The 22,390-nt window shown below is 37.2% G+C and overlaps 1 protein-coding gene across 1 annotated transcript in view; it reads right to left on the bottom strand.

Annotated features, from left to right (window-relative positions):
• Positions 1 to 22,390, bottom strand: part of eys (eyes shut homolog) — a 330,983-nt gene that overhangs the window by 273,813 nt on the left and 34,780 nt on the right. The window contains 3 exon segments of the mRNA XM_053479756.1: positions 5,519 to 5,620; positions 11,366 to 11,467; positions 21,313 to 21,364. Coding sequence (XP_053335731.1) covers positions 5,519 to 5,620; positions 11,366 to 11,467; positions 21,313 to 21,364 — 256 coding nt within the window.

Raw genomic sequence — 22,390 nt, 5'->3', positions numbered from 1 at the left:
TTAATCTGTATATATTTCCACTGTATTTGTTGATGCTAGTTACTGTCTGTAAAAACGTCCTTGATATGCAAGTAGAATATACTCAGCAGACACTTCATGCCCTAAAAATTGCATTGTAATCACAGGTACTGGAGTTAATAATGCTGCCGCCGGTTTCCCTTCCCCACTTGTCACAACCAATCATTTTGACCATTTCAGGGTAAGCTAATTTGGCTACTTGTGCAGGCTGGTGCTCGAGTAATGCTCCTCATTTTAATGATCTAGCATTTACCAAGACCCATCCAGTATGCTTCTTACAATTAAGATAATACATGGCTCCATCTACCCACATTTTTAAATCAGGATTTCTCAGTGGTACACGTGCAGGGCCTGAAGTTTTTTAGGAAATTAAAATTTGCACTGTGATGCATCTTCATGAGGCTTCAAGGACATTGTAGATGACATTATTGACATACTGCCTGTCATTTGTACATCTAGATGCTTATTTTAGATGCATCTAGAGCTCACAAAATTGGTTTTCCATCCATATTGATTGTATCGTATACATATGTATTATACGTACATCTCGTACCCAATCCTAAAGTAATAGTTCGCATCTAATTGGTCATGCTCTATATGGTTCATGAAGTGATTCTTTTGAGCACTCAAGAGACATTAGCTTGCCCACATTTCAGAATATGACTAGCATAATAAAATCCATAAAGCTTTTTTTCTGCTAGTTTTTTATAAACTTTCTTTAATAAATGAATTAAAAAGATTGCGTGTGATGGACCCTTATGTAGGTTATTAAGATGCTATCATAATCTCAATATTCTTTTCTTTACCAAGAAAGTATCAACACTACAGTGTTCTAGAGTCCCAAAGATGCATCCAAATATATAGTCTAAGTTAATTTGAAATGGCACCTGAATGCTCCCACGTAATTGTAAAAGTGCTCTTCTTTTCTTTCGCCTCATTAACAATTAATTTGAAGTTAGTTCTCAGCATTAAAGTTTTGTTATTTTGAAAAGTTGCAAGTCCCAACTCCCCCACCATATTTTACCCTAAGGACTTAAGTCTAGTTAGGGTGGCCCTTACTTGGCCTGGTTACTGCTTGCCTTACACGTTGCCTGGGTCTTATGAATTATTACATGACAGAAATGGTACGTTCCCCTTGTAAGCAACAGGCAATACAGGCGATGGCCTGAAGTTAAGATACTACTCAGAATAAAGTGCTCTTTAGCTGGCATGTGAAGTAAGAGTCTTCTTAAAGATCTTGCATGGTAGTAGATGGTACTAATGCTCAATTCTCATCAATTGATTGTTAATCAATCTCCCTCCCTGTCTTTTTCTTAATTCATATCATCTGTTTTAGTAGGTATGACAGGCTTGATCTTATTCATTTGCTGATAAGCAACCACCTGCAAAAATAATGGCATCCAGCTGTAGTTGCTTAATCATGTGAAAAAAGCATTTTCCGGACAAAAGCAGTATTAACATGGTTTGAAATCACCCAGGTATCGGACCCAACAGCAGTGCCTTACCTCACAAATACTCCTGTAAGGAAATTATCCACAATCTCCCTCGCAGAAAAGGTTACTGTATGTTAATCAAATTATGCCAAATGTAGATCTAAAAAGGATATCTTTATAATTGTATGTAAAATCATACTGAACCCCAGATTGCTCTGAATGCCGGAACATAAAACATCCCAACGGGGCCTGTTTATAGTTCAGAATACTTTTTAGCTAAATCTCAGTTTCCTGGCAGCATCCAGCAGCCACCCATTTTTTTAGTTGCCTACAAAGGCATGTTTAGATTTCACCGTAAAACACGCTCATTTAAGGCCTATCCATTTATTTGTGTCAAGAGAAATCATAAAATGAAGTTGGATAAATAAAGTGAGATTTAATGTCTACTTATTTTATATTTTACTTCATTTACATGTCTTTTCTAACTTGCTTTATTTTTTTATATGCTTTTCTAAATCAGAATCAGAAAGAGTTTTATTGCCAAGTACGCTGGAACGTACAAGGAATTTGTTTTAGTGACAGAGCTTTCAGAACAAAAAACAAATGACAAGACAAAACAGCATGACACACAAAAAAAGGGGGATGACATCAAATGGAATAGGGTGTGAGATACTTTTAAACAAGTTACATAAATATCTGAAATCTGTGGTATTATACAGTATATTGCACAGTCTGCAATATAATATAATCTGCATTTTCAATATTTCCTTTTGGAAAATGTGTTTCACAATATGAAATTTCGCCTTAAGAACTCGTTTCTGGAGCAGTTTAAATTCGGATGCTGAGGTATCTCTGTGTACAGTATGTATATAGACAAAGTGATACAGGTTGTTAAACATCCCAGTGCTGTTACCATGTATTATAACCACTCATAAAATGCATCTCGTCCTATCAGTTTGCTTGGTCGGAATGAACTGTTAGATAACTTTGCATTTACACATTGATTTTGGGTCATAATGCTGTAGTTGCTTGTAATGATATGCTGGAAAATATTGTAAAGAACTGAGTTCTGACAAGCTTACAAAAAGCATTGTGGTGTTGCCTAGTATAAATTACTTTAACACTGCTGCATCAATAGGTTTAGTTAATAGCTATTCTTAATGATAATACACAGTGCATATGTAATTATACGAGAAATGATTAAGCCCTTCGGTAAAAGGACAAACTGTAATAGTGCCATGTTTAAATGTATAGCACAAAATCATTTTATAAATTCCTAACACATCGTTTAAAAATAGTCATCATCCTGGTAGAGGTTAAAAGCAGTGTGCAGGGAATGGAAGGAGGATATTTAAAGTAATGTGTTCATTTTCAGATTGGTTTTGGCAACCTCAAACATCAGACATATACGCTAAATGAAATATAGGTTTATCTTGCAGAACATTCTCTATAAGCTACTGAGACTTGACCTGCCTTCAGTCAGTGATCCAACTACTCATGTAATGTCCTGATGAATTGCTGACAGGGGGGTCTTGTAACAAAGGATGTGATGAGTGCTGTTTAACAGCTCCTGCACATCATGGTGGATAAACTCACCTAACAACAAAAGTTTTTCTGTTTTGCCTCCATCTATTTTGGTTTGCTTCAAAACCTCATTTTGTTTTTAATAAAAAAATTACATTCCTAATTGTATGTAGTTTACCTTTATTTGCAAAATTATATTAGAAGCATTAAAATCAAAAATCATATTTTGCCTGGACTGGAGTTTGTATCTAATGTGATTTATTACAACATTCCAAGACAAAGGACATCAAGGTTTAAGAAAAGGGAATGAAAAAGCAAAATATTTTCTTAAATATATGGAAGACTTAAGATGTTTGTTTGTATTTATTGGTGCAAAGAACCAACGTCCATATTTGTTTGTTTTGTCAGATTTACCTAGAAATTGGCCTCTAACCTCCATATGCCCTTCATTTTTTCCAGACATGATGGAATGAATTACAGAGAAATCCATTTAGGAAAAGGCAATGTGCAAAGATGAGTAGCGGGAAAGCATGGCTTTAGGCAACTGGGCTCATTTGAGGAGAACAGATCCCCTGGCTTCCATTCAGGCCTCGCAGCAAATAACATGACTAGGGAGTTGGTAATTCAATGAAATTTAACAGTGTGGTACATCATCATACTGACAAAACCTATTGTCTTGTGAATGTCAATTTTATTAGGAGAAAATGTCACGTCCAAGGAATAAGGTGTATTTTATATATATATATATATATATATATATATATATATATATATTTTTTTTTTTTTTTTTTTTTTTTTTTTTTTAACTCTGTTTACTGAAAATGATGTTATACTGTTTACTGAGTATAACCAATCAATTTTATTAACAGTTAGTGTTTTTTTTTTTTTACCCCTGACAACTTGTCCACTGTAAAAGCTCCTTAGCACTCTAATATTATCAAATAATAATAAATCGTATGCCACAATAATACTTACTGTATTTTTATATTATATATACAGCAACTACTGCATTTTTATATTATATATACAGCAACTATGGCATGGCAAACAATCAGAGGCACGCTTAGCGACCGCGCTATAAGATGTTGTGAAATATGTGAGAGCCTCCATGAGGGGATTTAGAAGAGAAGTTGTGTAAGTGGGTGCAGGAGTGATTGCGTGCACTTTGGGGAGAGTTTATTAACTCAAGGGAGAGACAATAACTAAAGCGAATGTAATAATTGCCGACAATTCCCTCGTCTCCTCGAGATGTGGTTAATCCCTTTACTTTTCACCTGAATCTTTTTCTTCAAAGCAAATTCTATCTTTTCCTCTCAATATAAACCTTTTAAAAAATGCTTTTCTTGTATCTTTGCTTCCTTATTTTTTGAAACACAACTATTCTTTTGAGCACAACTTTTTTTTCTTTTCAAGCATCGTTTCTCTCTTTTTTTGGGCACACTTTCTCTCATATATGCTGTTTTATCTCTTCTTCTCTTCAACAATCTTGTTTTTACAAAATCCTTTCTTCACTTTGTCTTGAGTCCGGACCCTATAACCAGTTTGACTGATCATACTGGGCTCTCGTACTGTACCTGGTGCTGCCTAATGTTCGCATGCTGGGTGCCAATTCTCTTGAGGGGGGGGGGGGGGTTAATTAGGCATGCAGCCAGGTGTCATATGTTTCACCTGATTGCCATCATGGCAGGGTTGCCTACTGTATCAGCCGTGCTTGCCCACTGATCTGCTAGAAATCCATGGCTTAGTTGTGCGTGATTTGGCCACCACGTCACTCAGACTATTTACTTTTACAACACTTATGTTTTACCATAAATATGTCTTACTCAAGTCTTGCAGAACCACAGTTATTTTCTTTGTTTACGTCATTCATGAATGTATCAATGTCTGGCTTAAAAATGTCAAGATCTAAACCCACTGCATTCTGACCTCTTAATTAAAGTAGTTAAAACGTGTGCAAAACGTGTGCAAATTTCCATACTGTAAATGTTTAGGAGTCCTGAGAGGCAGGACTTTTGATTAAACTCCCATGAATGGTTTAAAATTCTACTAGAAAAAGTTGCAGAGAAAAAAAAAATTATGTAACAATGTTGGACAATAGGTACAATGCGAGGTGATGGATCGTAAACCCTACGGGTCAAATATGCTTCAAAGACACAACGATGTAACCCATAAAGCTTTACAGATTTTCAATATAATTGTGAATAAAACTTCATTTGGGAATTTTAGAGGGCTTATTTTCAATATGGTCCAGTAAAATTTTACAACTGCATATATGTAAATATTTGAGGCCAACTTGTAAAGAAAAAAGACACGAAAAAAGTTGAACTTTTTTAGAAAAACTATAAATGATTAGCAGATAGAAACTGTCCTACTACATTATTTATATGAAATTAAATTACAATAAAAAAAGCAAATTTTACAATCAATAAAAAACTTTTACAATTAAGTCATATTACCTGAACAGCATTACCAAAGAAAGAAAAAGAAAATTGCAGGTTTATATAATTTACCTGTGCATCTGTAAAGAGGTGTAGTTTGCTGACCTGTGCTGATGCATGTAGCTCCATTAAAGCAACATTTTGGGTAAATCAGGCAGGCTTCGTGTTGACACAGGCTCTCCATCCAGCCCTGAGCACAAAAACAATAAAGGGGGATGGGGGGGGGGGGGGGTGTTAGGGTTTACAAAACAACTTTAATTTGACTGAATGCTGTAATTAAATCTGTAATTTTACATTTGTTAAGTATTGGCTTGTAACTAGGTTCACTTTTTAAAGACAATTACTATTACATGCACCTTGAAAATGAACAATCCATTTCACAGATTGTGTTTAAGAGTAATCTAAAGCAATGTATAGTAAATAAATAAATAAAGGTTAGAAGCAGCCATGTCAACGTCATAATGAGCCACTGGAGGAAAGCGTTACCTGTTGGGTTCACTTGTATCTTTACGTCTTCAGATGACGCTCAACCCATCCCACCCTCCCAAATATCAAGAATGACCCAATGACGTAACAAGGCTTGCTCCCCTACAGTAAATCAAATGTAGAGAACCCTGTGGAAGCTTGGGACCCCTTACATTATGAATGAATGGTGGCTGAAGGTACTTGTCCAAATTATGACTTTCATCTGCAGCCCAGTCTAAAGACCTAATGGCCTGACAAGGTTTTTGCTAGTTCTTTCCTCCATTGGAGGTAAAAAGTAAAAGAGCGCATTTGGGGTGATCTAAAGAACTTACCAGCTGCCATTCAGGACATTAAGTACACTACTTTTACAGGTGTCCGGCTGAATGCCAGGCTGACAGACATGGGCCACGAGTCACACAAGTGTTTTATCCAGCCCTAAATGGCCTGCCTTTCAGTTGTAATGAGTATCTTGGAACCACATTTCCTTGCAGCTTTTCGGAATCAACAATTGTGTCATTTCCTCTTTGGTTTAAGTTTACTGTATAGCCTCTATATGGCCTCTAATCATCTCTAATTGCAAAGTAGGAGTGGAAGAGCTCAACATTAAGCTTAATCAAATAGCCTTCACCAGGTCTCACTTGGCACACTTTGGTACATGACTGTTCCAGAGATAGGAGTCCAATAAGAGTAGATGAGGCAGAGCATCTCCTTGATATGGAGCTATCATTGAAAGCTGGGTTACAGAGGGTTAGGGACAAAAACACAGTGAGAGGAGTTTGGGGGTGGGTGGGTTTGGTTTAGGCAAAGCAAGGGTTTTAGGGGAAGGATTTTAAGGGAGGGCCCCTTATTACCAAGGGCTGTGGGAAGGCAGGGCGGACAAGCAAGAGAGAGAAGGAGGTTGCCTGTTTCCTTATACTCTGCCTCCTTCAGCATCACACCACACTTTCAGGAGACCCTCTTTTTCATGTCCCGCAGCAGCCGCAAATAATTTTTTTTTTTTTTTTTTTGCCAGACTAGTCTGCAAATGATTTATTTATGATACGCTGCTATTTAGCACCAATCCTGAGAGTTCACATCACACTGTATGTCTGAACAGCATGTGTCTCAAGAGCATGTCCACTCAGGCTTTTTGCAGTCCCAGGAGGTGAGCTGCTCTCGTTGATGCTCACTGTGGGTGGGCCCACCTGGGAACCCATTGTCAAAGGTAGAGCGTATTGTGTGACCAAATCCTGCCCTGGTAATTAGTGTATCGGATGTCGGAATCAATCAACATGTGGAAGCACAGTGAATCCCATTCCATGAGGGAATTCTAGGTAAATATCTCTTTCCTCTGAATTACTGTGCACCTTGCATCTCCAGTTAGCTAGGTCTTGTACTCATCTTGATGAGACAATGATGTATCTCCGTCAGTGACCTAGCCAAAGACTTACTCCCTCTGAAAGTCTTTTAGTTCCACAAGGCTCAAAGTAACCACATCTACAGCTATAGTTGGGAATCCAATCACTTAGAAAAGGAGAATAACAGAACTACCTGCCTGAATTTGATTGGCAAACACAACATCTGCCAAACCTTGACAGAGTGGCCTGTATTCTCAATGAACGTAGATCCTTAGTGATAGATGCTAAGATTTGTTCTGTTTGTTTATGGATCCCTTAGAGCCTTAGAAAACCTGTGCAACTATAAAGTGGATTAGGCACAAAAATTAAACTGGAAGTCTATTGCCTCTCACTGTGCATTCAGGAATGATGGGAATATGGAACTATGCATAGCACAAATTAACTGATTAACTAACAGTTATGTGGCATAAATAAAATATGACAGCAGTACCATCTAAAATGGAATGTCAACCTAAATCTAGAATAAAAATTGAAACCACCATCTTTATTCTGAATAAAGTAATATGTAGAACAATATATAAATAAGAAACATTTGTTCTTTTTTGTCTTTTTTATTTTGCCTCTGTCCCTGTAGGAACAATTGCAATGGATCTAGGCATTAATCTTAATAGGACCCTTAGCAAATTAATCTGCCTGTTTTGGGCTCACATTAGGTTGACAAAATGTGGGCATTAGAATGGGTGTGGCATGACCAGTCCATTTGGTGTCCTGCTTTGCAGACCTGTGTTCTTCTACCACCTTAATGCAGCAACTCTGGCACACAGGGCAGTTTAGCTTTCAGATGCTAAAGGTAGAATTGAACATTGGTTCCACTGTCGAATCACAGTTAGCCTAGAAATATCTCTCAGGCACACCTCACCAGGAAAGGAAAATGAGAATGCACAGAGGGAATTCACTAATGTGACATTTTCCACCACAAACAGATCGCTGTACACTGAGTAAGACTCACTGGACCACATTCAGTGTGCCAGTGGTGGCAAGTATAAATACTCTCTTACTATACTTTTTTTTTCACATAACTGTGTCTTACTTTAGTTATTTCCTTATGTGATTTTTCCCCCTAACTCACTACATTTCCTGAACAAAAACCTGTACTGTTGCCAACTACATTGTAAACAGAGGTTCGTTAACAGTTAGATGAAGATCACGCTGCGTTGATTTCCTGATTTAAATATACATCTATGTAAGTAACATAGCGAGCAAAAGATGTTTGAACTCTTACGTGTTCGATTTATGTTTTACATCGATTACAATGTCCAACCTTAATGGATTGTATGTAACAATGGTAGCAACTTACTAGTTTATCTACCGTAATAAGTTAATGCTGCTTGCTTTTAATTTAATTAATCTCAAATCTTGTCATTATCAATAAGTCATGGCATCATGTCCAGGGCCTTATTTCCTTAAGCTTCAGTTTATTATTTGACTTGTGTTAATTTTTTTTTAAAAATTAGCCTAGAATATTTTTTATCTTGGAATGCCTACACATTTGCATGAACTTATAAAGCTTTGGAATACGCAAAATAAATTACACACTTATGTATTGATTATTTCTACATATATTGATATTTAAATGTATACACTTATACTTCCATTCTAGTAAAAACAAATCTTCACTAGACTTGCACAATCATTTTAGCAACTGGATCAACTTCAATTCTATTTACAATCATTAAAAATACTGTATCAGTAACTCGGTTGGATAGATATCCAAAAAAATCTGCTTGCTGTGGAGTACTTGTACTTTTGTACTTAAAGTACATTTTAGTGCATTTACTTCATACTTCTACTTGAGTAAAAATATTGAAGTGGTAATTCTACTTATAGTGGAGTACATTTTTACATGTAATTTTACTTGAGTATTGAGTTTGTGCACTTCTGCCTCCTCTGCACTGTGCTAAGCCACAAGCCTGCTTGATAATAGCCTCCTGACCAGATACCAGGAAAAACAGTAAGAAATCCTGCATGTAGAAAAATCCAAATAAATTCTCTAACTCAACAGTGAAGAGCAAGGTATGAAAAGTGAGGATGACTCAGCCATGCTAGTGGCAATAGTTTGTTGGCCTGTAGTTCACAAAAGGGCGGATGATGTAAAAATGTACTGAGCCCAAAAGGAACCAAACTTGATAACACTAAGGTGATTGCTGTACCAAACAGCAAACAATAGTATATACAGTATAGCAAATGTCCTGCCAATGCAGTTGGAGATATCTAGCAAGAATATGAAGCTCAAAGCTTGCAGCCATGGAGTACTTAGCAGAATCCAAAAGATTTAGAAAAAGTACACTTGGTGTAACTAGCCCAGCTCATACCATCTCTTCTTTTGTGGTAAGTTTACTTTTTTTTTCGACTGGAGCATATTGACTAGGGTTGGGAATCACAATGGACCACCAGACAACATTATTCGAATATGCAAATGCTAATTTGATTTGTATAGCAATTTTGTAAGTATCACAATTTTATAAATATCCCAATTCAATGTTATATTTTTTGCATTTTGTTACTATTCTAAACAAACTTAGCAAATCATTATCTACTGCTACACATCCTGCCAATTTGTGAATAGTTTAAAGCCACCTATAGGATTAAAGAAGAACTGCAACATTTTACCACCTTAAGTGCAAACATAAGATTTTTTTAAATCGATTTTTCGAATAGATTTTGCCCCACCACTATCATTAACAACTTTGAAAAAAAAAAATTGCCGCTAGCTTGACCATGGTCACATGCCATTAAACATATTTTACATGCACTACATGATGTTCAGTGAGTGCAAGGGAAATATAATAGCTGTATAATGGATTTATCTATTGCAATTTCTGCACCAAAGATAAATTTGTAACTTTGTCGGAAAGTCATGACATGCACATGCACAATTAAGATGTACACACAGATTAAGAATAAAGTGATAAGGAGTTGGACCTAGAACAAATCAGAAAATAAGATTCAATTGTACACATTATATAATTATCTAAAATAAAAAAGGAAGAATTTGATTACAAGAAAACTGAAGCCAATGTTGACCTTCATACTAATTGCCTCCAAAGGTTTTCATCTACATTGATGCTGTTTGCATATTGTGAATATTCAACAACCAGTACAGACCCTGACCTACATCTTAAGGAACCAATTCCGAATTTGATATGATCCGTGACATATAAGAACAAATATCTATCCCCTGCATAAGAGAGTTTTCTGGCACATCCCTCAAAAGAGCCTATGAGGCTGATAGAATGACAGTATGATGTTATTAGTATTGAGGGGTATGCTTAGGACTCCAGGACACACATAAATCATGGGGACAGCCACTAACATGATAATGACAAAATGAGGATGGGCGAAATTTTTACAAATGAATACTTTCAGGGCACAATATATTTTGGTGTTATGAAGGTAGCATATTTGTCTTTCCATGGTTCTTAGATGGGACAAGTAAGCCATCTAAGAAATAAAGGTGCAAATGAAGCCAGTGGCAAATCAGAAAGGAAGAAAATGTCTTAAAGCAAATGGAATTAGGCAAAAAGACAGCATTTGAAATGCGTACAATGCTTTGAATGCAGGTCTCAAACTTCTCCTTAAGACCACAACTGTTAAACTGTCCATAGATACTCACTCGGTCTAGATATCATGCTTTTCTTCCATTGTCATCATTGTTGTTGTTCTGACATGTTTGTTCGAGTTTAAATATATTTATGACCAGATATTTTTTAGTAATTATTTCTACTTTTAAGTGTCTTAATAACTTTTTGATTCATTGCCATATGGCTACAACTGTAAAAATAAATAAGTTTTGACCAATTATATAATTAATTACAGCAGTAAATACATAATGCAACATTTGTCATTAACTGTATTTCCACTTTCTTCAAATTGATTAACATGACAATGAGTTGTTTTGTACACTGTAATAAAAAATTAATAACAAACAGGCAATTCTGTATATAGCCTTAAACATAATAAAGGACAAAATGAAAAATTAAATATACAGTAGAAAAAAGATCTTACTATGTGCAGTTCAAATCAAAATAAAGTTTTAATTTATATGTTTGCTGGTATTTCATTACTTTGCCACAATATCAGATTACTTCATCATATTCACCAATTAGGTGGATACATGATCCATCATTCAAGCATGTAATAAAATGCAGCTTGCAATATAAAATTATCTTCTCACAGTTTTTCCTAGTAAAACCTTTGTAGAAACTATGCGACATAGAATGTCAGCTGCCACTGGGTTCGAGTTTCTAACGCAGGGATAACTGTCACATGGACTCTGTAAATATTATAAAAACAGCAATATTTGGTAACCATTTTTTTTTGTATTATGTTATGAAAGTGGTCATTGTGGAGCATGGCTACCCTTGGTAGTTTTTTTTCCAAACAATTTAACCCCTTAGATTTTAAAATGCAAACTCTGTAAGGAGTTAACTGAAAATATTAGAGCATATTTTTTATTATATATTGTGAAAATATATATCACAATCAAATTTTCAACCAATTAAAATGTGAGCATTTGTAAAAATTTATATTCCTTTAGGATAATAAAATCACTAACATTCTTTAAACAATGCAAAAAAAAAAAAATATTTGAGTTACACACACAAAAGAAATACATTAGGTAACTAACCAAACTTAAAAAACTTCCTGGCAAAAAGTAGCCATTTCATATTATTGGCTTACATCAAGCAAGAAATTGTCCAAAAATATTATTAAAACCTGGAACAATAATGCTGAATTCTTAATTTCACTTCTACTTGGTGAGGTGGCATCATAAACACTGACAGCAGAAATCATAGCTGGGTTAAAAAATGAGACTAGAAGCATTTCCACACACAGTGAACTCACAGGTTTGGAGCTAAACACTCATGTCGTCATAAAAAAAATGAAACAAAAAACACTTATTAATAAGGTTAATTTAAAGAAAAGGCTTACAATTTGCTAGGTTGCGTAAACATTAGACATCAGAGCAGAGTAAAAAGGTCATGAGGTCTGATAAGTTCATATTTAACCTATTCTAGTTTAATAGGCAAGAGTAAGAAGGGAAGCACATGAAGTAATGCACCCATTCAGGGGCATTATCGAGGGCCCTGGAGACCCAATAAACTACCATCAATCAACCAAAATGCGAGATTATTATACTATCCTTCAGTGCATTATTATACTTGATTGGGAAGATGCAGCACTCAAATTAGGCATTACACTGGGGCACAAGAAAAAAAAGAAAAAGGCACCATTATTGTGTGCGTAAGTGTGTGGGTGTGTAAGCAAAATAAGAGAATAAACTTGCAGCGGTTTTAGGATAAGCATTATGAGACATTACACAAACATCAGTAACGTAATATTTACTGGATGTCACATGTGTTGCTCTCTATTGAAGGCTCAGGACACAGCCTATAGGTCAGGGGACAACAGTGCGCTATGTTCAGCCAGATCCACACTTTCATATGAAATCAGGAAAGTGAACAATGCCTACAGAAGCAGGATACACAGCCACTTCTGAGCGGGGACACCAGGCACATGTGGCAGGGAAATCAATCAATGACAGAAAGTACAGGCAGAATACGGATGCAAGTGACACTTTACTTTCAGACAGCCTCAATAAATTGAATGCCATGAAACATCTAACACCACAAAAAGAGGAAGGCCGAGTCCTCTCATATCCTGCATTCAGTCAGCTCCGATAATTGACCTTGGGCGTGCAAGGAGGACCATTGCTCGAGTCAATCCATGGAAAGCAGCGGTCCAATAACATCCCTGGCCGAGTACTTAAAGAATTTGCTGATGCTCTATAGATGTCCTGCAGTCCTCTTTAACATGTTCTTCAGTCAGGCCCAGATGCTCCGAAACATCTACAGATCATACCTTTAGCAAACAAATCTGTGGTAGCCTGTCTAAGTTATTGTCATCCAGTGGCCCTAGCCCCCAAAGTGATAATATCCTTTGAACTACTTAAACTTTACATCACTGCCAGCATTAAATCCTCTGCTGTTTACCCCAACTGATTTTCTAAGGATGCCATCACCACAACATTGCACACAGTTCTGTCTCATCTGGATAATAATAACAACATCTATACTAAAATTCTGCTCATTGATTTCAGTTCAGCATTTAATATAATCATTTTGCTGAAACTAGTAACTGGTACTTGGCCTAAATAGTACCATGTGTCAAGGATTCTGGACAACCAGTTCTAAGTCTATTATACTGAGCACTGGCACCCCACAGAGCTGTGGGTTCGGTCCACTGCTATTTACACTACACAGCCAGTTTCAAGGACAACATGATCATCAAATTTGCTGATGACACCACATTGGTGGGGCTTAGCATCAATAACGATTAATCAATGTAAAGGAAGGAGATTAAATACCTACAGAGCTAGTGCAGTAAAAACAAAAAGGATGGTGAAGCAGTCCCAGGAGAGACTGGCAGAGAAGGTAAATTTAAATTAAATTTAAGAATGTATGCCTCTTACTGAAAATAGGTTAGAAAACTTGCCTAACCTTAATAGCTGCTGTCCTGTCACTTCTTGTTCGTCTCAATATACAACCCTTAATCATTTGGTTCTCCATCATTACTTGCCGTGATATAGCCATTTTTTTTTTACTTAACACTTTAGAAGATGAGTGTGTTCAATAGACAAAATGTCAGCATTATTCAAAGTAAAATAAAGATCACTGAGCAATAACAAAAAGCAAAATAGTTTTTATAGGAATCTGATCTTAATTGTCTAGTTCACATCTAGCAACGCTCTGTATATGCTTCTCTTTTTTCATTAAGGAGAATCGGAATGTAGCAAGAACAAACAGTAGAGAGAAAAGGGCTGAGCCTGAGGTAAGTAAGAAACTACACTATCTGTCTATCTGTCCTCAACCATAAGGAAATTAAAAGCCATAAACTATTTTAGGTTTTACCCCACTACAGAGAGGCCTGTAATTTTTATCATAGATGTACCTTAACTATGAGAGAAAAAAAAAAATCCTGAAAATCACTTTGTAGGATTTTTAAAGAATTTATTTGTACATTATGGTGAAAAATAAATATTTGGTCAACAATAACAAAATTTCATCTCAATACTTTGTTATATACCCTTTGTTGGCAATGACAGAGGTCAACAGTTTTCTGTAGGTCTTCACAAGGTTTTCATACACTGTTGGCACACATTTTGGCCCATTCCTCGATGCAGATCTCCTCTAGAGCAGTGATGTTTAGTGGCTAAGGGTGTCACGATCCTCCAAATCCTCGATTCGATTATATTTTCGATTCTAAAGTCACGGTTCGATTCGATTCTCGATTAAAAAAAAAAAAATTTGAAAGCACAAGCTATGCCATTTTAAGACTTTTATGCAATATAATAATATCTGACCCACTTCTGCTAAATGTTCACTTGTGTGAGCTTCATATAGGGGCGAGTTTGAAGTACTGGATTTTGAATTTCCCAGTCATTATTAATGTAATGCGCTGTGACAGTCATGAAGCTCTGTGTTGCTCTGGAGGTCCAGCAATCTGTAGTCAAGGCTACTAAATGTGCACTGCTAAGACCTTCAATAACTTTCTCCTTCACATTATTGTACATGGAGGGTATCACCGTAGCTGTGAGATGCGTCCTACTTGGGATTTCGTAGCGCGGTTCTAGCGCGCTACTGTAATTAAATGCCTAAAACCTAGGCAGTTTTCTACCACTGAATAAGGTCGCGTGTCCGTGGCTATACATACTCCTACCGAGCTTGTAATTGCCTTTGCACGTGTTGAGTTACTTGGAAGTTTTATTCCAAATGAAGACGGGAGAGTAGGTTGTGTTAGATTTGTCTGTTAAACCGACAAGTGTATGTTTTTGTGGTGCCTGCAGAGGTGCCCTGCCGGTGGAATAATATGGTATACGTACATAGCAGAGCTTGCAAACTGTGTTTTTTTTGTCGACAACATGAACGTTGTCAACATAACTCACTGGAAATCCAAAATACTTCCACACCGGTGACTTCAGTGAATGAGGAGGGGGTTCAAGTTCTGTCAACAAGTCTCCTGCGTCTGCAGTTGCCATGCTATCTTTTGGCTGTTGTAGCTGTTAGGTTGACTCGCAGCACTTCAACAAGCGTGGTTTTTTTTTTCGCTTGGCAAGCCAAGCTGACGTGACATGGGGGCGTGGCAGCATCAACGATTCCATTTTTTGATTCGATAATCGAGATTGAGCATGAATTATTGATCGATTTCGATTTAAAATCGAAATCGTGACACCCTTATTAGTGGCTGTCGCTGGGCAACACGGACCTTTAACTCCTTCCAAAAAATACATGGTCCCACTCATTCTTTCCTTTACACGGATCAGTCGTCCTGGTCCCTTAACAGAAAAACAGCCCCAAAGCATGATGTTTCCACCCCCATGCTTTATAGCAGGTATGGTGTTCTTTGGATGCAACTAAGCATTCTTTCTCCTCCAAAGACGGTTCTATTTTGGTTTCATCTGACCATATGACATTCTCCCAATCCTCTTCTGGATCATCCAAATGCTCTCTAGCAAACTTTAGACTGGCCTGGACTTTAGACTAGAATGGCTTAAGCAGGCAGACACGTCTGGCACTGCAGGATTTGAGTCCCTGGCAGCGCAGTGTGTTACTGATGGTAGCCTTTGTTCCTTTGGTCCCAGCTCTCTGCAGGTCATTCACTAGGTCCCCCCGTGTGGTTCTGGGATTTTTGCTTACAGTTCATGTGATCTTTTTGACCCCGAGGATGGAACTTGCGTGGAGCCCCAGATGATTGTGATTGTGATTTTGTGGATTTTTGTGATTTTGTGGATTTTTTTTTTCTTATTTTGTCTTTCATAAGTAAGGTAGACCTATGATGAAAATTACAGGCTGACTAAATAATTTTTTGCCTTACTATATATCCCCCCCTCCCCCCAGTAATTCAATTCAAAAAGTGAAACATTATACAGCTTCATTACAAACAGACTGATATATTTTAAGTATTTATTTATTTTTATTTTGATGATTATGGCTTACAGCTAACAGCTTACAGAAAATCCAAGATTCAGTGCCTCAGAAAAAAATCTAACACAGAAATGGTGAACTACTAAAAAGTATAAACAATATAAAAACATATAAAAAAATTACTGTAGAAATGGGACAAAACTGATTGGACTGTTGCTCAGTGGGCCAAGGACCTTTTTTCAGATTTGATGCAAATATTGCATTTAATTTGGAAATCAAGGTTCCAGAATCTGGAAGAAAAGAACATATGCACAGAATTCAACTTGCTTGGTGTCAGTGGTGGTTTGGGAAGCGCTGTCATTGCTGGTGTTGGTCCACTGCATTTCATCAGGTCCAAGGTCAGAACAGCCGTCTACCAGGAAGTTTTAAAGCACTACATGTTCCCTCTGCTGATCAGATTTATGGAGATGATTTCATTTTCTAGCAGGACTTGGCACCTGCTCACACTGCCAAAATACTAATACCTGGTTTCAGGACCTTGGTATCCCTGTGCTTGAGTGGCCAGCAAACTTGCCCGATCTAAACCTCATAAAGAATCTGTACGGTATTGTGAAGAAAAGGATGTGACACACCAGACCCAACAATGAAGAAGAGCCGAAGGCCGCTATCAGAGCAACCTGGGCTTCCATAACACCTCAGCAGTGCCACAGACTGATCACCTTCATGCCATGCCGCATTGCTGAAATAATTCATGCAAAGGGAGCCTGACTAATTATTGAGTTCTGTAGATGTTCATACTATTTTAGTATAGTCCAACATTTCAGTTTTTTTTTCTTTTTTTTATTGTTCTTAAGTAAATATTCTAATTTTCTAAGATACCGGATTAGCTGTAAGCCATAATCACCAACAGTTAAATATATCAGTATGTGTGTAATAGATCTATAAAACATACGAGTTTTATTTTTTATTACATTTTATTTATATTTTATAATATATATATATATATATATATATATATATATATATAAATATATATATATCATTTCCCCCAACTAACCTCAGAAGAGGTTTTAAAAAATATTTAACTCTCATGCATACAGTTCACCCCCATGCCCACTGCCCAAGCACCTGTGCTTGCTTCAGGTGGTCAGGTCTAGGTTTAGAAACATTATGAAGCAATTAAATGAAGTCAGCTGACAACCTGAATGTACTGAATGACAAGGTTATCACATCTAGGGAGTTTTCCTCCCTGATGAGACAGGCACATTCCAGGACTCAAATTATGAAAGAGCGGAAGCCAGCGGAATCAATTCTTGACCGCATGCGAAAGGCCAGGGTTCAATTTCCACTCAATGCCCAAACCCCAGTCACTGGATGCAGAGCTGGTCCTAAGCCCAGATAAAATGTAAGGGTTGCATCAGGAAGGGTATCAGGCGTAAAAATCTGTCTCAAGTTATGCGCTGATCAAATTGGCCATTGTGCCAACCTTTCGACAGGAGCAGGTGAAAACAATCATTTAGGTAACTTTGGTAGTAGCCAAAAGTAAAATTTAATGTTTAGTGACAGGAATACATATATTTTTTTATTTTATAAATGAACAATATTTAGTAGGAACTCCTTATGCTGCGTAATACTGTACTTTTGCCCACCACTGTATCTGTACAAAGATGCCCTAATACACAGTACAAACAGAGAAAATAATTGTAGAAGTGTTTTCTTTATCGCTTAACATTTAGGCTAATTAAGATAAATGAAGTAATTCAACAGGTTACACAATCATATGCATAATCTATGGTGATGAGGATGTGTTCTCTCCCTTGCTCTCTTTCTCTCTCTCTCCGTCTCTCTCACGCACACAGTGTCATTTATTTCCCATTTCTTTCTTCATTTAGAATTTTAATTTACTGTTTTCTCTGTCTTTTTTTCCCCCATCGTCATTTTGCCTGAGAGCCTGGTTAAATTTATTGACTCGAGTGATCTCTGCTATTACAGCCCACAGAGATGTATGGGTTGAGATAAGTGAGGCAATAGCTACAAAATGCCCCTCAGAAAAAAAAACGTTAGGCTCAAGAGCTAATAGAGTGCTGTTATTTGTCACTTCTTCCCCGTGCTATTAGTAAAAGGTCATTAAAATGTTCTCATCTGATGTGGCTGAAAACTCCCTAATCAAACCTGCAGCAAGTGTAGTAATTTGGTTGGGAGTTGCCCATAATAACCGTAACCGTAATAACCAATTTTTTGTTTGTTTGTTTTATGGGGTCGGTCTCCGTCTCCAATTTTTGACTGATATGCTGACTTAGGAGAGCCCTTAAAAACATCATTTTTAGCTTTCTTGTCCACTAAATGCACATAAAATTCAAGCCAGTGTAAAGAGGAAATAATGAGGGATGTGAAATAGGTAAATTTCAAGTTCTCCCTGTGCTTGGCGGGTTTCCTCCGGGTTCTCTGATTTCCTCCCACTGTTCAAAGACATGAAGATTAGGATAAATAGCATTTCCCAAAATTTCCCATAGTGTGTGAGTGAGTGTGTGTGTGTGCCCTGCGGTGGATTGGCACCCTGTCCAGGGTGTAACCCGCCTCGTGCCCTAAGCCTCCTGGGATAGGCTCCAGGCCCCCCGGGACCCTGTATACAGAATAAAGCGGCACAGAATGTGAGCGAGTGAGTAAGTGAGTGAGTGAAATAGGCCTGTGCTTCTGACATTATCCAGGTGAATTGTTTTGACCTGTGAGTTTTTACCTTGTGAGCCAAGGACGCAGACAGTCGGAGGAGCCGCTGATTATTATGTTTATAGTGAAACTTTCCCTTTCTCTTCCCTTAATCTTGCTTGGTACACATCTAAAAAGTATAACTTAGTTAATGCCAGTAATATAGATAAAGGGCAATGTTTGCAGAGGTAAGCAAAGTGAACATTCTTATTATTATCATTATTATTATTTATGTATTCTTAAAGAAAAATTCTCCAGGCTTCCAGAAGTATATCTTTTTTGCCTCTCTTTTTAAGAAGGTTTTTGGCCCTCATGACCTATGAATAATTCAAGCATAAAACAAAACAAGGAAAAAACAAACATCTAACTTAAGGCCACTGAGAAACAGGTGCAGATGATGACAGATAATTAGAATACTGGTGATGCTGAAAGCTGAGTGTTCCCATTTCGTTAAATCAATCTACATAATTAAATGAATTGAATTTCATATAAAGAAATAAGTAGTGGCTCAAGACTTTTACACAATCCTTTACCTTCAAATTAATTGATTTAAGTGTTAAAAGTACTGAACTCGCATTGCTTCACAGTAGTCTTTAATTCTTAGTAAATCTTTCTCTCTCTCTCCTGACAATGGGCGTGCTGTTTCTGTCTCTATCTGCACCTGTGATTTCAAACACCTGCTACATGATTAAGCTTATCACAGAGGAAATACAATTAGGCATAATAACCAGCAGGTGCTGATATTACCTCTTCAAACACTACACATCACACTGGTTATGAAACGCAACGCCATGTGGAAATGTAGTGAAGTGCAAAGTTCATATGTTTATTGGTCAATGTTGTAGTGGAGTAAAAGTAAAAAGTATCCTCTAATAAAAACACTCAAGTAAAGAACAGATACGTGAAATGTGTGCGGTGGTACCTCAGCATATGAATTTAATCCATTCCCAAGGCGAGTTCTTAAAGCAAACTTCAATATTGCGAAACACATTTTTCCATAGGTAATATTGTAAATGCAGATAATCTATTCCAGCCACCCTAAAATATTGCCAATATTACCAATTTTTAACACAATAATCGTATTTTTGGATATAAAAACAATCAAAACGTTTAAAAAAGACATGCAAATGAAGTAAAAACCCAACTAAATTCTCACTTAACTCTTATTTATAATGACTCTTGGGAACAGCAATCTCTTCACTATATCATGCACAGAATAGAAAAAAAAAACACCAGAAATATGTTAACTTGCTTCACTTGACGCAAAGTTTTGAATGGCTCCCGGACATACGCACAACTTAGCCAGAGTTCAGCTCAGTTCGTTTAACCTTATGCTGAAAATGCTTTTCATGCAGATGAAAATGTCTTTTATGAGGCATGGCGTTCATATCCTGAGCTACCACTGTACATAAGAACGGCAACTAAGTCAATTTCTTTCCAGTTACCAGGGGGACCAGAGGGTGTGTGCCAACTATAAGAGCATTGTACTCTAAGGCACTGGAAAGGAGGGTTCGGCCAATTGTCAAACCCCAGATTGAAGAGGAACAATGTGGATTCCGTCCTGGTTGTGGAACGATGGACCAGTTTTTTATTCTGGCAGGAATCCTGGAGGGGGCTTGGGAATATGCCCATCCAGACTACATGCTTTTTTGTGGATTTGGAGGGAAGGCTTATTACTATTTTCTCTGCAATTAGTCATACCAGAGGGCTCTAGAATTGATCAACTGCTCATTAAAAATATTAGAAATATAACAAATTTGACAGCTAATGTATATACAAGTGCAAACAGAATCTGGCAATGAAAAGTGAAAAGAAATGAGCAAAACTCAATAATTCATACATAAATTTCACCATCCAGGTCCTAGTAGTCTAACATATAACCAGTATTATGTAGTGCATGCGGTACAAGTGCATCCACCTGCAATAACACTCCTCTCCTTTATGCTATATTTTTTTTACAAAAAAGCACTGCAATGTTCTCTCTGTTCCCTGCACTTTGTACCTGAGCGCACAAAAGTACCATTCTGTGCACACTCACATCAAACTGAATAAAAATAAACTCAGCCATAGTCATGGATCATCATGTACAACCAGACATGGGCTTTAGAGGTACTGGATGTGAAGGAGATGTAAATGTGAAAACATTAAGGTAATTGATCACCTCTGGAGCAGCGTGATCAACTGTGTTTATCACTCCTGAGATAACGGAATGAAATGCTGAATATCAGCACTACTTTTCCAGGTATAAAGAATGATCATTTATATGCTAGTTAAAGTTTATAAATAGAGAATAAGAAGTAATTTGATCTGACAGCAAGTCTACAGTAACTCAAATAACTACACTTCACAGCTGTGGTGAAGGGAAAAACACACCATGCCAAATCATGAAGCTGACATGCTACAATACCTGTAGTCCACATTGGGCTCCACTCCTGACAACCAAGAACAGGAATATGATGCTACAATAAGCACATGGTCACTAACACGATGGTTGAATAAAAGGAAGCTGTTGTTTTTTTTGTGTCACACTATTCTGTGTAAACACTTAAGACTCAATGGAAATACAGTAATGCGGCTCTTATATCAGCATTAAAATAGGTACTGTATTTATATACATTTAGGGGTCCCTAATGCTTTTGATGGTGGCATTTTGGCTTAGTAGTGAGAACTGTCGCCTTACACCTCCAGGGTCAGGGTTTGATTCCTGCCTCGGGTCTGTGTGCATGGAGTTTAAATGTTCTCCTCTTGCATAATGGGTTTACCCCAGACACTTCGGTTTCCTCCCACAGTACAGTATGCAGGTTGGGTTAACTGGCGTTCCCAAACTGCACATAGTGTGTGAATGACAATTGGGCATCTAGCTGGCAACCCTACCCATTAAGTAACTGCCACAGAAACAACAGCTATATTTCCAGGGTTGACCCTGGAGGTACAAGGCTACAGTGTTAACCACAAGGCTAGCATACTGCTCAAGAAACATTTATTTCTGCTTTTTTCGACTTTGCTAATTAAAACCACTGGTTATTTTGCCAAACAGTTTCAGTAACCATTTGGCAAGGTTAACATTTAACTATCATCTTAAACAACTCATAGATGTTTAGAGTATGGACCCGTTCCATATTGGATGCAGTCTCATTAAAATTGGGCACTAGGAGACACTATTCATTTTGTGTACAATAAAGCAATCTACTGGATCTATGTTTAGATATGTAATGGCATTTTTAATGACTACCTAATTACTGAAAAGCATGGCCATGAAATATAAAATTTAAATGTTATGTTTTGCTTTCTGATGCAATTACATTGAAATGGCCACTGTGTGGGGGAGTTCATTGAGTTCGGAGTTTAGTTCAAAATGCTGTTTCTCAGGACCAAACTGTTGTACTGCATGGGTCTGTGGCTGTTACTTTTTACAACACTGAACTACATCAAAAACATGGCTGCCTGAAGAGAATCAGTTCCCAGCAGGCATTTTCCATAACTAG

Source organism: Clarias gariepinus, chromosome 20 (assembly GCF_024256425.1).
Source record: "Clarias gariepinus isolate MV-2021 ecotype Netherlands chromosome 20, CGAR_prim_01v2, whole genome shotgun sequence".
In the NCBI taxonomy this organism is placed as follows: domain Eukaryota; kingdom Metazoa; phylum Chordata; class Actinopteri; order Siluriformes; family Clariidae; genus Clarias; species Clarias gariepinus.
This window is presented reverse-complemented; position numbering and strand designations above follow the sequence as displayed.